Source organism: Bombina bombina, chromosome 2, assembly GCF_027579735.1.
Source record: "Bombina bombina isolate aBomBom1 chromosome 2, aBomBom1.pri, whole genome shotgun sequence".
NCBI lineage: Eukaryota > Metazoa > Chordata > Amphibia > Anura > Bombinatoridae > Bombina > Bombina bombina.
In genome coordinates, this window is record NC_069500.1 from 520,304,927 (window position 1) to 520,319,495 (window position 14,569).

Below are 14,569 nucleotides of genomic sequence, written 5' to 3' on the forward strand. Positions count from 1 at the left end.
ACATCTCTGTGACACATTATTTAAACATTGATTATAATTTTAGCGACATAGCTTCATAATTATAATGGGGATGTGTATTATTTAGTATAGTTTATTATAGTGAGCTATTTTTTGATAGTAGGTAGTAAGCTAGGCGTTCCAGGGGAGTGAAGTTTAGATATTACACCAGTGTAGGCGGTATTAGGGATTTAGCTAGGCATTCCAAGGGTGTGTAGGTTAGGCGTGTAATAGGTGTAGGTGGTCAGGGGGTGTTAGCTGGGTGGTGCAGGGTGAATGTAGATTAGCTGTGATGTAGGTGTAGGCAGTCAGTGGGAGATAGTGAGGATGATATATGCTAAATCATATTAAAGAAAACTCCCACAAACTCCCAAACTCGCTTGCTGGGAGTTTGTTTTAATATGATTTAGGATTATTTGAGCCTTGTTTGTTTTTCCATTTTAGAGTAAACGCATGCCCTTACCTTTTGAATAATAATTGTAGTATGTCTCTTGATAAAAAAAATAGGATAAGCTCACTGATTGTCCACTTTTGTGGAGCACACATCATAGTTGTTTAATAACAGGGATCTTTTTACTCGCCAAGTAAACAAAATTGGGACTCTGAATAGGAATGTTTACATTCTGTTTATATAAATGTATTATTATGTATCAGTGATTTATGTTTTTGAATAGTTACTATTTCCTTAAAATATCCCAGCAATGAAATGCAGATAGATTTTTTAAAATGTTTTATTGTTACTAGGCAATATGTTGCCTATTATATTAAAAGTTATGTTTTAACATGTAGGGGCATATTTATCAAAGTGCGAGCGGACATAATACAATGTAGCATATCATGTCCGCAGCACATCGATAAATGCCGACAGCATATGCTGTCTGCATTTATCATTGCACAAGCAGTTCACCAGAACTGCTTGTGCAATATCGCCCCTCTGCAGATTTGCGACCAATCGGCCGCTAGCAGGGGGTGTCAATTAACCTGATCATACTCGATCAGGTTGATTTCTGTCCGCTGCCTCAGAGCAGGTCTTTAGACCTCTGGTTCATAATTTCTGAAGGGGCATCAATCTCCAATCGGAACTTGATAAATTGGCTCCCTAGCCTCATTCACAACTCTTTACTTAGTAACTATTTCAAGTGAGTGTCAAATCCAGAAAATAGCCGCACCACCAAGGTTCAAAGTTATCAAGTACTTTATTGAGCCAGACTGCAAATTAACAACAACGTTTCGGACAGATGTCTTTAGACTAAGGACATCTGTCCAAAACGTTGTTGTTAATTTGCAGTCTGGCTCAATAAAGTACTTGATAACTTTGAAGCTTGGTGGTGCAGCTATTTTCTGGATTTGCTGCTATTTCTGGGATATTGTGCAGAGCCCCTTTAGTTTGCACACCTATTGCTCCCAGGTGCTGAATTTCCTGAACATTATTTCAAGTGAGTGCCTAGTAAATGTATTCTCCTTTTCTTTTTTAATATTATAATCTAGATACATTTGGCACCCCCACACACGTCAGTTCGTTTTTGGAATGGGTTTAATACATATTGATTCTTTACTGTGAATTTTTTCCAAAAACCTTTTTTTCCCTTTATAACATCTAAAGACATAAAATAATATTTTAGTTGTAAAAGCTGTAAAGGGTGAATCTAAAGTCATTATCGCCACCATAAATTTTACAATTTATTTATTTATTTTTAAGTCCTGAGTAATAAATGCACTCTACAAAAGAGTTGGGTCTGATTTTAAGTTAAAATCTTCAGCTCATAAATTTGTCATCTATTATATAATAAGCTGATAGTTTTAACTATACCAGTTATATAAATGCCTGTTTTTACAATATGCATATTTAAATAAAAAAATAATAATCTGAGAAATAGTGCATTTTGTAATGTTTACCTTGGAATAATATGCAGCTTGCCACAAACTGATGAGTGGGAATAAAAATCAACATACATAAAGTGCTAAAAGATTAATTTGATGTATTTTGTTTACTAGCTAATGATTGGTATAAAGGGTTTTTATTTGCCCTGATAAGATATAAACACTTAATTGGTTGCATTCACTAACTTCGTGCTGAAAAATGTATTATTGCCATAAAAGCAGCACTGATAAACTCATCTGCTGGATAAAAAAATAGACCTGTATAATGGTACATTCTAATGGTCTCAAGATATGAAGAGCTATCATTATCATGAGTAGTGCAAATAAAATCGTGAGGAAACAATAATTTTACCATCAATGGCACTTTCAATGACAAGGTGATGGTTAAGCATTGTGCTTGTGCGATAATCAAATTATTGTTGGAAATGTTAACGCAAGTTAAAAGCTCTGGTAAAGTCATTGTGGGGCCCATTTAACAAGCTCCGTATGGAGCTTGTGGGCCCCTGTTTCTGGCGAGTCTTCAGACTCGCCATAAACACAAGTTATGAAGCAGCGGTCTAAAGACCGCTGCTCCATAACCCTGTCCACCTGCTCTGAGCAGGCGGACAGGAATCGCCGGAAATCAACCCGATCGAGTACGATCGGGTTGATTAACAGCTCCCTGCTGGCGGCCCATTGGCCGTGAGTCAGCAGGGGGCGGCGTTGCACCAGCAGCTCTTGTGAGCTGCTGGTGCAATGTTAAATGCGGAGAGCATATTGCTCTCCGCATTCAGCGAGGTCTTGCGGACCTGATCCGCACTGTCGGATCAGGTCCACAAGACCTTTAATAAATAGGCCCCTGTGACTGCTCATACTGGACTTGGTAAACAACAAAACTGTCCTTTAGGTTTTATTTTTACGCTATTTTAGCACATTATAAATATGAACATTGGTTTTGTGCATAGACAAAACACACTGATGCCATTTTAAATTTACTTTATATACAATGGTCTGTATTTATTTCAACATATATTCACATTTGCTTTATAGTCCTTTTGCTATTGGTTGGTTCTCAACTTTAACTATATTAATTTGACAGTTATATGTTATTTTGCACAGCACACAAAAATCAATAGGAAAATATTGAGAAAAAACATTGTGCCAATGCTTTCATACAATGCCTGTATGTGTTTAATTTTCGCGTTGCTGAGAGTGGGAGCTTAAACATTGAGCCTAAGATATTCGTGTTCACTTTCAAAATCCATTGTATGAGTTTTCAAACATCAAGATGAAATAAAAGAGGATGTGTAAAATGCGACATTTTGAAAATACAGTATTATAATAACATTGAGGTTGTGGAATTAATGGTATTTGTTAGGGGAAAAAATGTCACCACAATGTTGTAAATTTCATCATTTTAACAAAGATTTATGGTTTTAGAAGTGTCATTTTACACTCTACAGAAGTATCAGTGCAAAAACCTGTAATGAAAGGGACATTAAAGGGACACTAAACCCATTTTTTTCTTTCATGATTCACATGATTCAGATAGAGCATGCAATTTTAAGCAACTTTCTAATTTAATTCTATTATCAATTTTTCTTAATTTTCTTGCTATCTTTATTTGAAAAAAGAAGGCATCTAAGCTAAGGAGCCAGGCAATTTTTGGTTCAGGACAATGGACAACACTTTTTTATTGGTACTGTCCAATCAGCAAGGACAACCCAGGTTGTTCACCAAAAATGGGCCGACATCTAAACTTAAATTCTTGCTTTTCAAATAAAGATACCAAGAGAATGAAGATAATTTGATAATAGGAGTAAATTAGAAAGTTGCTTAAAATTGCATGCTCTATCTGAATCATGAAAGAAAAATTTGGGTTCAGTGTCCCTTTAATGAAACACCTGCTGAAGGGTCCTTGTATTAGTGATGTGTATTTGTTTAACAGAAACTGGTTGGCATCTGGAAAAGTAACAATGGGAAACACGGTTTACTTGAGAATCTGGTAACTTATGCACAAGCTTTACTTTCAACTTGTTATATGAGCACACATATGGTCACGGTATACTTTACAGTTTCTGTTTCCAGCGCAATTAATGTTAACAATCAAACAACAAAAGTGCTACACTTGTAATCTAGACCAGCGGTCGCCAACCAGTGGTCCATGGACCACTGGTGGTCTACGAGAAGATGTTGGTGGTCCTTGACACCATCAAGCAGGAATTAATCTCCTCTGATGGTGTCACCCCCGTCGCGCCGCAACTCCCTACAGTGCCTGGCTGGACATCAGTGAAAACCGACAGAGTAGAAGTTAAATTTCAATATCCCTATGCACATTGCGTAGTACTGCACAACTTGCATAGCTAGATTGTATTTTTAACTCCTCCCATCCAGCGCTGCTCAGAGAAAGATGCTTCCATTCTAAAGTCAGCAGTTTAGTGGTCCCTGAGGTTTGAAAGGTTGGAGACCCCTGATCTAGACCACTGTGTGTTTATGTAATATCTCGAGTATAATAAATGTAGCAAAAGAGCTTAGCAATAAACATTTCAGCTATGGCTAAAATATGTAGTTCATAGTATGTACATAGGAAGTTGCTTAGAGGAACTAGGAATCACAAAATTTTGATTCTTGCAGAAATAATCTACCTATGATATTACAGAGAAAGGGCCTATTTTAATTATAATTAAATAATTTTGTAATAATTTAAAGTGGTATTAATATGTGTTCCATGACATAAATGTATCTTTATCGTAGATTATCTTAGGTTTAAGTACAAAGCATAAAATATTCTACAAACTTGGTACTTGCATACACTTTAGGTAAAAAGACCCATGCGATGGACTTATGTCTGTACATAAATTTCCTTCGCTTACAGGTTATGCAGCACTATTACGAACAGAGTGCACTGTCCATCACTCTGGACTGGAGTACTTAGGAGTATTATGGTACAATGATAATAAAGGCATAACTCAATGTCTGTAGAGATATCTGGAATTGTCAGACTTATTTTAAAACAATCATCTGGCCTCTTATGTTCTTATGTAAGATATGTATTCAAAAATCCACCACATTAAAGTAGGCAGGATGATTTTGGTGGAGGATTTTTGAATACATATCACTGTTGTAATGTGATGTTTTACCATAAGAGACACTTGTTAAAAGGTGATGAAATAATTAAATGAAAAAATAAGGTAGAGTGCCATCTAGTGGTATAAATAGATATGATATTGCATTTGTGTATTTAGCATAATTAACTGAGACCTCCCAAAATGTTGTTGTATTGTATCTTAGGAAGAGTCTTATTATATTGCAGTGCTGCTATCACTGAAATGTATTTATAAAGATGTTTAACATTTTCCGCCCACTTGGGATGTAAGTGGTGTGGTCTTTCATTTTTAAAAACACTGCAGTCTTATTTTAAAGTAATAAAGATTATGGAGTTACCAAAAAAGGAAATATTTAGAGGCGCTAGTGTACCTATGCCAAGTTCTAAGAAATCACACTCCTCCCAGACAATGTACAAAAAACAAGGGGTGAAATGGCACTGAAAACCTGTGGTACCAAGGATATATTAATTTGCTAAAGTGTAGACAGCCACTCTTAGTGCAAAATTGCTATAGTGAAATAAGAAAATCTTAGTGCTAAATAAAAAAGTTATTTAAAATGTATATAATAGAAAACCTATATATAAAAAATCTTAAGTTATGAATTTCTAAAATACACATTGGCATCAACAAAAGTAATAAAGATTATGAGCCAGATGACAAGTGGAGCGCTTAATATGTCTTTCGTGAAAGCGATAATTGCACTCCACTGAGTAATACAAACACTGCATGAGAACTAGCACAGCAAATGGAGTAAGTCACGCAGAGATGGCAGAGAATTGGAAATATAAGATTATATACATGGATATTTATGTGTTAATATGTGTATATACACATATAAACACATAAATATATATATATATATATATATATATATATGTAACAGGCCCGGATTGAATGTAGGGCATACTGGGCAAATGCCCGGTAGACCACGCTGTAGTTTAGCCCCGCCCACCACAACTGCATTATCTTTATTAATTCTTTATACAACACATTTTTTGTGAATTATAATGATTATGAATCATAATCATAATAATTCACAAAACAATTGTTGAACAAATAGTTAATATAAATAATGTGTATTTATTCACAACATGTCATTACAATGATGATTGCCAATTTGGCATATGGCCCATATATTCCAAATAATACCAGCCGGGCCGGCGGCTGCACACTAGGGGTGCGTGCACCTTCTCTCTGCACTTTATGGTTGGAGAGTTACCTGGTTGAAACATCACTCAGGGAATTTAAGAACAGCATCAGGTGCTCAATTGTTCTGTTAATTTTTGCCTGCTGGTAGCGCTCTGTGCAGAGGAGTAACCACAAGGATCTGAGTGGTGATGGTGATTGTCTCACTCTGAGTTCCAGTGGTGACACACAGTAGATGGCCACAGCATTACTGTAGTGTGGCCGGCGTGGCCCTTACACACAGTGATGCTGTGTGGCATGTCCACGTGGCATGTGACACTGTCACACACAGTAATATGAAGTAGGAGAAAGGAGAGATGCTCAGCTCAGATGTCGATCTTCAATGATGATCTGAGAGAGCAGAGGACAGAGAGCCTTTTTGGCAGCAGGCTGGCCCCTAGCAGTGTTATAATTATTTTTCTGCAGTCGTATATGGGCGTCACGCGCCGGCTCCTGCACAATCTCATCTTGTGTGGGATGGGCGGGAAAACCACGTCTCACCTCAGGCTGCAGCAGCAGAGCCAGAGAAAGAGAGACACCCATCATTTTTTGTTAAAATATTATTGCTGGGCCAGTATGTAATCCCTAATCTTTTTATCAGAATATCAGTATGTGTGTGGATAATTCAATTGTTATTGCTGCTGCCCTTAGATGATCATCATTAATCTCTTTGCAATTCAATTCAGTAATCAGTATAGTTAGTAATATGTATACTGATGGTATACTTAGAATCTATAAAATTGGTTGTAGCTAGCCTAATTCAACATTCAACATCCGGCGCGGAGCGAGTCCATCTTCAAGACATCCGGCGAGGAGCATCCTCTTCCAATGAAGTCTTCTTACTAAATGACGGTTCCTTTAAGTGGCGTCATCCAAGATGGCGTCCCTTCAATTCCGATTGGCTGATAGAATTCTATCAGCCAATCGGAATGAAGGTAGAAAAAATCCTATTGGCTGATGCAATCAGCCAATAGGATTGAGCTGGCATTCTATTGGCTGATTGGAACAGTGAATAGAATGCCAGCTCAATCCTATTGGCTGATTGGATCAGCCAATAGGATTGAAGTTCAATCCTATTGGCTGATTGCATCAGCCAATATGATTTTTTCTACCTTAATTCTGATTGGTTGATAGAATTCTATCAGCCAATCGGAATTGGAGGGACGCAATCTTGGATGACGTCACTTAAATGAACCGTCATTTAGTAAGAAGACTTACTAAAGAAGACTGTTGGAAGAGGAAGCTCCGTGCCGGATGTCTTGAAGATGGACCCGTGCCGTGCAGGATGGATGAAGATAGAAGATGCCGTCTGGATGAAGACTTCTGCCCGTCTGGAGGACCACTTCGCCCGGCTTGGATTAAGACTTCTCCCGGCTTCATTGAGGACTTCGGCACAGTTGGGTGAAGACTTCTCCCGGTAAGGGGATCTTCAAGGGGTTAGTGTTAGTTTTTTAAAGGGGGATTGGGTGGGTTTTAGAGTAGAATTGGTTGTGTGGGTGGTTTATTTTACTGGTAAATTTGTCTTTATTTTAACTAGGTAGTTATTAAATAGTTAATAACTATTTAATAACTATTCTACCTAGTTAAAATAAATACAAACTTGCCTGTAAAATAAAAATAAACCCTAAGATAGCTACAATGTAACTATTAGTTATATTGTAGCTCAGGGGCGTATTTATGTTTTGTGCTGCCCTAGGCACTCAAAATTCTGCTGCCCCCCACCCCAGGTTTAAGGCCTTTTTTTAGACATAATATTTTTGGGAAGGGTGTAAAAAATAAAAAAAAATGTCTTTTTAAGTAGATGTTCACTATATATATATATATATATATATATATATATATATATATATATATATATATACTTGGATAAATATGTAATGAATATACAAACTGGCCTTTAAAAGTACTTAAAAAATACAACAGTAGTTATGATAGGTTTAGGAATTGTATCCTAGGGGATAAAGTCACATGATACAATCATAATCAAGTATATACTTGTATTGTTTCTGAATGTATTAAATGCATACAACATATTTTCAGTTGTGTTTTAAGGCACATAGTTGTATAGATTCAGCAATAAATACTTATTCTTTGCATGTATGACAGATAGACAAACAGTAAATGTACAAGTATTTAGTGACTAATCCGTTTAAGTATTTTAATGCCTAATGAAGATGTATTGAAGGGAGAAAGACATGTGCTGTTTCACAGTGGTCACTGTGTAGTGCACACTGCACTGTGTAGTCTGTGTGAGTCTCAATCACACGGTGGAGCCAGGAAGAATACCGCATTCCCTCTCAGTCCAGGCCAGGCTGCGCAAGTGAGCTCCGCCTCCACTGTCACCACTTCATGCGCACCCACATAAAATCCCATTGGATAGCAATAGCAGGGCCAGCCATTTAAGTCATTAGTAATTGGTTGATTTAGCCACCCGGCCCTGAGTTCAGTAGAGTGGCCCTAGGGACTCAAAATTCTGCTGCCCCTTAAAAATCTGCTGCCCTAGGCACCGGCCTTGTTGGCCTATGCCTTAATACGCCCCTGTTGTAGCTATCTTAGGGTTTATTTTATAGGTTAGTATTTAGTTTTAAATAGGAATAATTTAGTTAATGATAGTTATTTTTATTTAGATTGATTTAAATTATATTTAAGTTAGGGGGTGTTAGGGTTATACTTAGATTTAGGGGTTAATAACTTTAATATAGTGGCGGTGAAGTTGGGGGCGGCGGTTTAGGGGTTAATATATTTATTATAGTGGAGGCGATGTCAGGTTCGGCAGATTAGGGGTTAAAATTTTTATTTTACTGTTTGCGATGTAAGAGGGCCTCAGTTTAGGGGTCAATAGGTAGTTTTTGGGTGTTAGTGTACTTTTTAGCACTTTAGTTAAGAGTTTTATGCTACGGCGTTGTACCATAAAACTCTTAACTACTGACTTTAAAATGTGGTACCAGTCTTGACAGGAGAGGGTGTACTGCTCACTTTTTGTCAGACTTGTAATACCAGCGCTATACAAGTCCCATTGAAAAAATAGGATACGCAATTTACGTAAGTGGATTTGCGGTATTTCCAAGTCTGGTCAAAAAAGTGAGCGGTACACCTGTACCTGCAAGACTCGTAATAGCAGCGGGCCTTAAAAAGCAGCGTTAGGACCGATAGTTCTCATAGACCTCAATGTAAGGGCACGTTTTGCAGTTCCGTTTTTTTTTTCTAACAGCCACACCCGCCAATTGCCTGGTAAAGTTATTTTATTAAAATAACTGCCTGGTAAAGTTATTTTATTAAAAAATAAAAATGCTAAAATACACACCACTGTATTTTGGGGGCATTTGGGGCACAGTTATACAGTTATAAAATTAAGCAGAGATCTGATGTATCATGCACCTGCAAACAGGCACATTTTTTATTTATTTTTTTAAAAAATTTAATACACATTAATTTCTAATTCTTTATTGGAAATTGGCATTTAAAGTTGTGCCCTTGTTTTATTTGTAGTGTTGTATAATATATATATATATATATATATATATATATATATATATAAATACCCCTGTGAGATCTGCAAGAAGATTTCACTGCAAGCTGAAGAGTTTTTGAGAATAAAGCCCTTACTGAAAATGCTCAGGGTTACTATTGCCCTGATGACACACACAGAAAAAGCATGAAAGGGTTAGTAATTACTAATTACCTTGTAATTACAAGACATTTCTGTTGTCTTTCTGTAGCTAAGTAGCTCCTTTTTACTGTAATTGTGGTTGAATAGCAACACTCCACCCGTCTTAATTGGAGGATCCAATATGGGCTTTAATCTGTAGATAACAAGGATAGCCATGGCTATAATGTTAGTATGAAATGTATTTTTTTGCAGTTTGTGTCAGCTAAAACAATCAGGGAAACATGTGTAGCAGGGTTAGCCTTCAGAAGTCAGCAGGGTGCACTTTAAGAGCTGAGAATTAGAAAATTCTAAATTTCCAGAGCTAAATTACATGAAAAGGTGGCAAACTAGATAATTAAAGTTAATTGCAAAGTTGCCTAAATAAGCATAACCAAACATTTCAAGGTGTTTAACCCCTTAATGACCAACGACGTGCAGGGTACGTCCTCCAAAAAAATGTCCTTAACGACCAAGGACGTACCCTGTACGTCGTTGGTCTTTGAAAGCAGTGGAAGCGATCCTGATCGCTTCCAGCTGCTTTCATGTTATTGCAGTGATGCCTCGATATAGAGGCATCCTGCAATAACTTTTTTAAGCAGTCCGATGCAGAGAGAGCCACTCTGTGGCCCTCTCTGCATCGGCTATTGGTGGCTATGATCGTTGGTGGGTGGGAGCGTGTCCAGGTAGGTGAGAAGGCAGCCATCAGTAGAGGAGGGGGGCGGGATCGCGTGTGGGTGCGCGCGCGTGTGCACGGGAGAGCGCGCGCGTGCACGTGTGAAACTGCCTGGCCAAAAGTTAAAGTGGAAGAAGCACAAGGTGGGACTCAGTGGGAGAGAGGGTGGGAATAAAAAATATTAATGATCTGGGAGAGGGTGGGGGGTTGGGTGTTAAGGGGGGTAAGCTACACTACAGAAAAACTTAAAATAAACATTTGATTTCAAACTGGGTACTGGCAGACAGCTGCCAGTACCCAATATGGTGCACAATAAGGCAGAGGAGGGGGTAGAGAGCTGTTTGGGGGGGATCAGGGAGGTTGGGGCTAAGGGGGGGGGGGGGTCCTACAAAGCAGATTTTTTTTTTTTTTTAAACAAAACAAAAAAAACCTTTTATTTTAGTACTGGCAGACTTTCTGCCAGTACTTAAGATGGCGGGGACAATTGTGGGGTGGGGGAGGGAAGAGAGCTGTTTGGGAGGGATCAGGGGGTGGGATGTGTCAGGTGGGAGGCTAATCTCTACACTAAAGCTAAAATTAACCCTGCAAGCTCCCTATAAGCTACCTAATTAACCCCTTCACTGCTAGCCATAATACACGTGTGATGCGCAGCAGCATTTAGCGGCCTTCTAATTACCAAAAAGCAACGCCAAAGTCATATATGTCTGCTATTTCTGAACAAAGGGGATCCTAGAGAAGCATTTACAACCATGTGTGCCATAATTGCACAAGCTGTTTGTAAATAATTTCAGTGAGAAACATAAAATTGTGAAAAATTTAGCGTTTTTTTTCAATTTGATCGCATTTGGCGGTGAAATGGTGGCATGAAATATACCAAAATGTGCCTAGATCAATACTTGGGGTTGTCTACTGCACTACACTAAAATTAACCCTACAAGCTCCCTACATGCGCCCTAATTAACCCCTTCACTGCTGGGCATAATACACGTGTGGTGCACAGTGGCATTTAGCGGCCTTCTAATTACCAAAAAGCAACGCCAAAGCCATATATGTCTGCTATTTCTGAACAAAGGGGATCCCAGAGAAGCATTTACAACCATTTATGCCATAATTGCACAAATTGTTTGTAAATAATTTCAGTGAGAAACCTAAAGTTTGTGAAAAAATTTGTGAAAAAGTGAAGGATTTTTTTTATTTGATGGCATTTGGCGGTGAAATGGTGGCATGAAATATACCAAAATGGGCCTAGATCAATACTTTGGGATGTCTTCTAAAAAAAAATATATACATGTCAAGGGATATTCAGGGATTCCTGAAAGATATCAGTGTCCCAATGTAACTAGGGCTAATTTTGAAAAAAAGTGGTTTGGAAATAGCAAAGTGCTACTTGTATTTATTGCCCTATAACTTGCAAAAAAAGCAAAGAACATGTAAACATTGGGTATTTCTAAACTCAGGACAAAATTTAGAAACTATTTAGCATGGGTGTTTTTTGGTGGTTGTAGATGTGTAACAGATTTTTGGGATCAATGTTAGAAAAAGTGTGTTTTTACCATTTTTTTCCTCATATCTTATAAAAAATTTTATAGTAAATTATAAGATATGATGAAAATAATGGTATCTTTAGAAAGTCCATTTAATGGCGAGAAAAACGATATATAATATGTGTGGGTACAGTAAATAAGTAAGAGGAAAATTACAGCTAAACTCAAATACCGCAAAAATGTAAAACTAGCCTTGGTCCCAAACGGACAGAAAATGGAAAAGTGCTGTGGTCATTAAGGGGTTAATGGTTTGAATTTGCTTGCTCAAAGCTGAAAATGATTTTTGTTCAATAAAGTCCTGATAGAATCATCTATTGAACTGCAATATAGGCATGTCTATTGTACATTGCATATTCATACAAGCCTATGCCCAAAATATAATAATATTTGTTTTTATCTTTAAAAAGAGTGAAAAATATAAAAAAGATGTACACATTTTCTAAGGTTAAGAACAGAATGCCTATAAATGTGTAAGTTATATTATGTATATAGGACTGTGCTCGCAGGGAGAAGAAACACAATAAAGTTGAATCTTCAAAACCTCTTTTACTTATTTGATTACAGATAAGGAACATATTTCAATTGGAAGAGGTAGTCTTTTTCAGTAAGCAGACCATGGTATGGGATTATAACATATAGTACACACAGCTACTTTGCTTACAGATTATGCATGCAAATTGCCCTTTAACTTCCTGTTGAAATACTGGTGATGCCCTTTACTAGCCACACTAGAGCAGGTGAACTAGAAAACAGACAGAATAGCGAACTCCTTTTCTGTAACAAAAATGAAGAATATCGTCCGATTACTTTGTGTTGTGTCATCATTACAATGTGAGTCTGAGTTATAAATCAGCTACATGAGAAGTAAAATAGTGTAGACAGAGTAACATTTTTTTATATTTTTTTACAGGTGTTATGTCTCAGATTTCTCTTGTGGAGTCTGGTCCTGGAACTGTGAAGCCAACAGAAGACATTTCACTGACATGTAAAGTGACTGGTGCCTCTTTGACAGACAGCACTAACATGTATGCAGTGAGCTGGATCCGCCAGTCTGCCGGGAAAGGACTGGAGTGGTTAGGACTTATATATTATAATGCAGATAAAATAATTGCTCAAAGTCTGCAGGGACGTCTGGAATTGTCAAGAGACACAAATAAAGGAGAAGTTTATTTAAAACTTGCTGGAGCAAAAACAGAAGATACAGGAAGATATTACTGTGCAAGACACACTGTGAGACATGTGTATGGAGAGGAAGAGTAAAAACTGGTCTGAGCTATTTTATGTAAACCATGACTGTCAGAGTAATCTGGTTTTTATTTCCTGTTGCTGCTATGATAGAATTAAAACCTATAAACTTGGGAGCTATGAGTTACAGATCCAGATATACATATCTAAGACTCTTACCACACGTTACCCAGACACTCTCATACCTTTTATCCCCACTTAAGCTCAGGTACCTCATCACTGCCAAGTGTGTGGCACTATATTATTATTGTATTATCTTTACCAACAAGGAAGTTAAACATTTCCTATGTGCAGGCTGTGATTTGTTTCACTTATCTGACAATTCTGCATCAATTCTGTTAAACAACAGTGGAGAGTCGGTGCTTAAAACAAGTAATGCAGACCTCCTCTGTATAAATATACACCTGTCTATTTCACTCAGTGTTAAATCCATTAATAGACAGTTACCAGATATATGTTTGTGTTTCTGGTGATGTGTTGTAGGAACTAATGTAATTGTTATATATTCAACCAAACCAGTGTTACATATTTATTATCTTCAAAATTACACAAGGTAAACTACATATACTTTGTACAGTTTTACAGATTGGAAAAATATTGATTAGATGTTATTTTCTAAATACAAATATATCAACTATACTTACTTTTGATTAGACACTAAAATCTGAAGATGTAGATTTACCTTTTGGATACTAAAAAGATTATACATTGTCTTAATAATAATTTCAATTATTACATGCAAACTTAAATTTACATTAAAATGCAGAATAAGAATGTGATGTCAAGATCATAAACAGAAGAAAGAAGGATATGGATAGTGACGTTTTACTGCTGCTACAACTACAATCTACAGCTCAGACAAGTGACATCTACTTCCTTTACACCTAACCTGTAAACCAGGTATGGCAAACCAATGGCCCATATGCCACATCTTTTGTTCTGTCCTAGTTTTTACTCCACAACAGAAAGCAAACTTTAGCATGTGTGCCATAGTTGTTATAGCCCCAGTAAAGAAACTAAAAAAATCTGTACTTTAGGGGTGGTTAGGTAGACAAGGTGGTCACAACTCAAAAGAGCCCTCTAAAAGGGACAGATAGAGTATACCCACAACTTTACCTAAATCTTTAGGAAATAATATCTGTGTATGACTTACCCAACATTTGGGTGGGCAAAACAATTGAAACACAGCAAACAAAGCTCACATTAACTTTGCTTTCTAAATATACAGAACAGTGTGCATCATGTTGAGTCGAAAACTTGCAGTATCCGGTAATCTAATATCACATAGTGCTATAGTGGTTTATAAAGG

General features: G+C 37.2%; 1 gene segment (V, D, J or C); it reads left to right on the forward strand.

Moving 5' to 3' along the window:
* The first annotated feature begins 12,758 nt into the window (after positions 1 to 12,758).
* LOC128647160 (Ig heavy chain V region PJ14-like) lies at positions 12,759 to 13,275 on the forward strand. The segment is given in 2 exon segments: positions 12,759 to 12,846; positions 12,926 to 13,275. Coding segments are annotated over 2 exon segments (396 nt in total).
* The last annotated feature ends 1,294 nt before the right edge of the window (positions 13,276 to 14,569 follow it).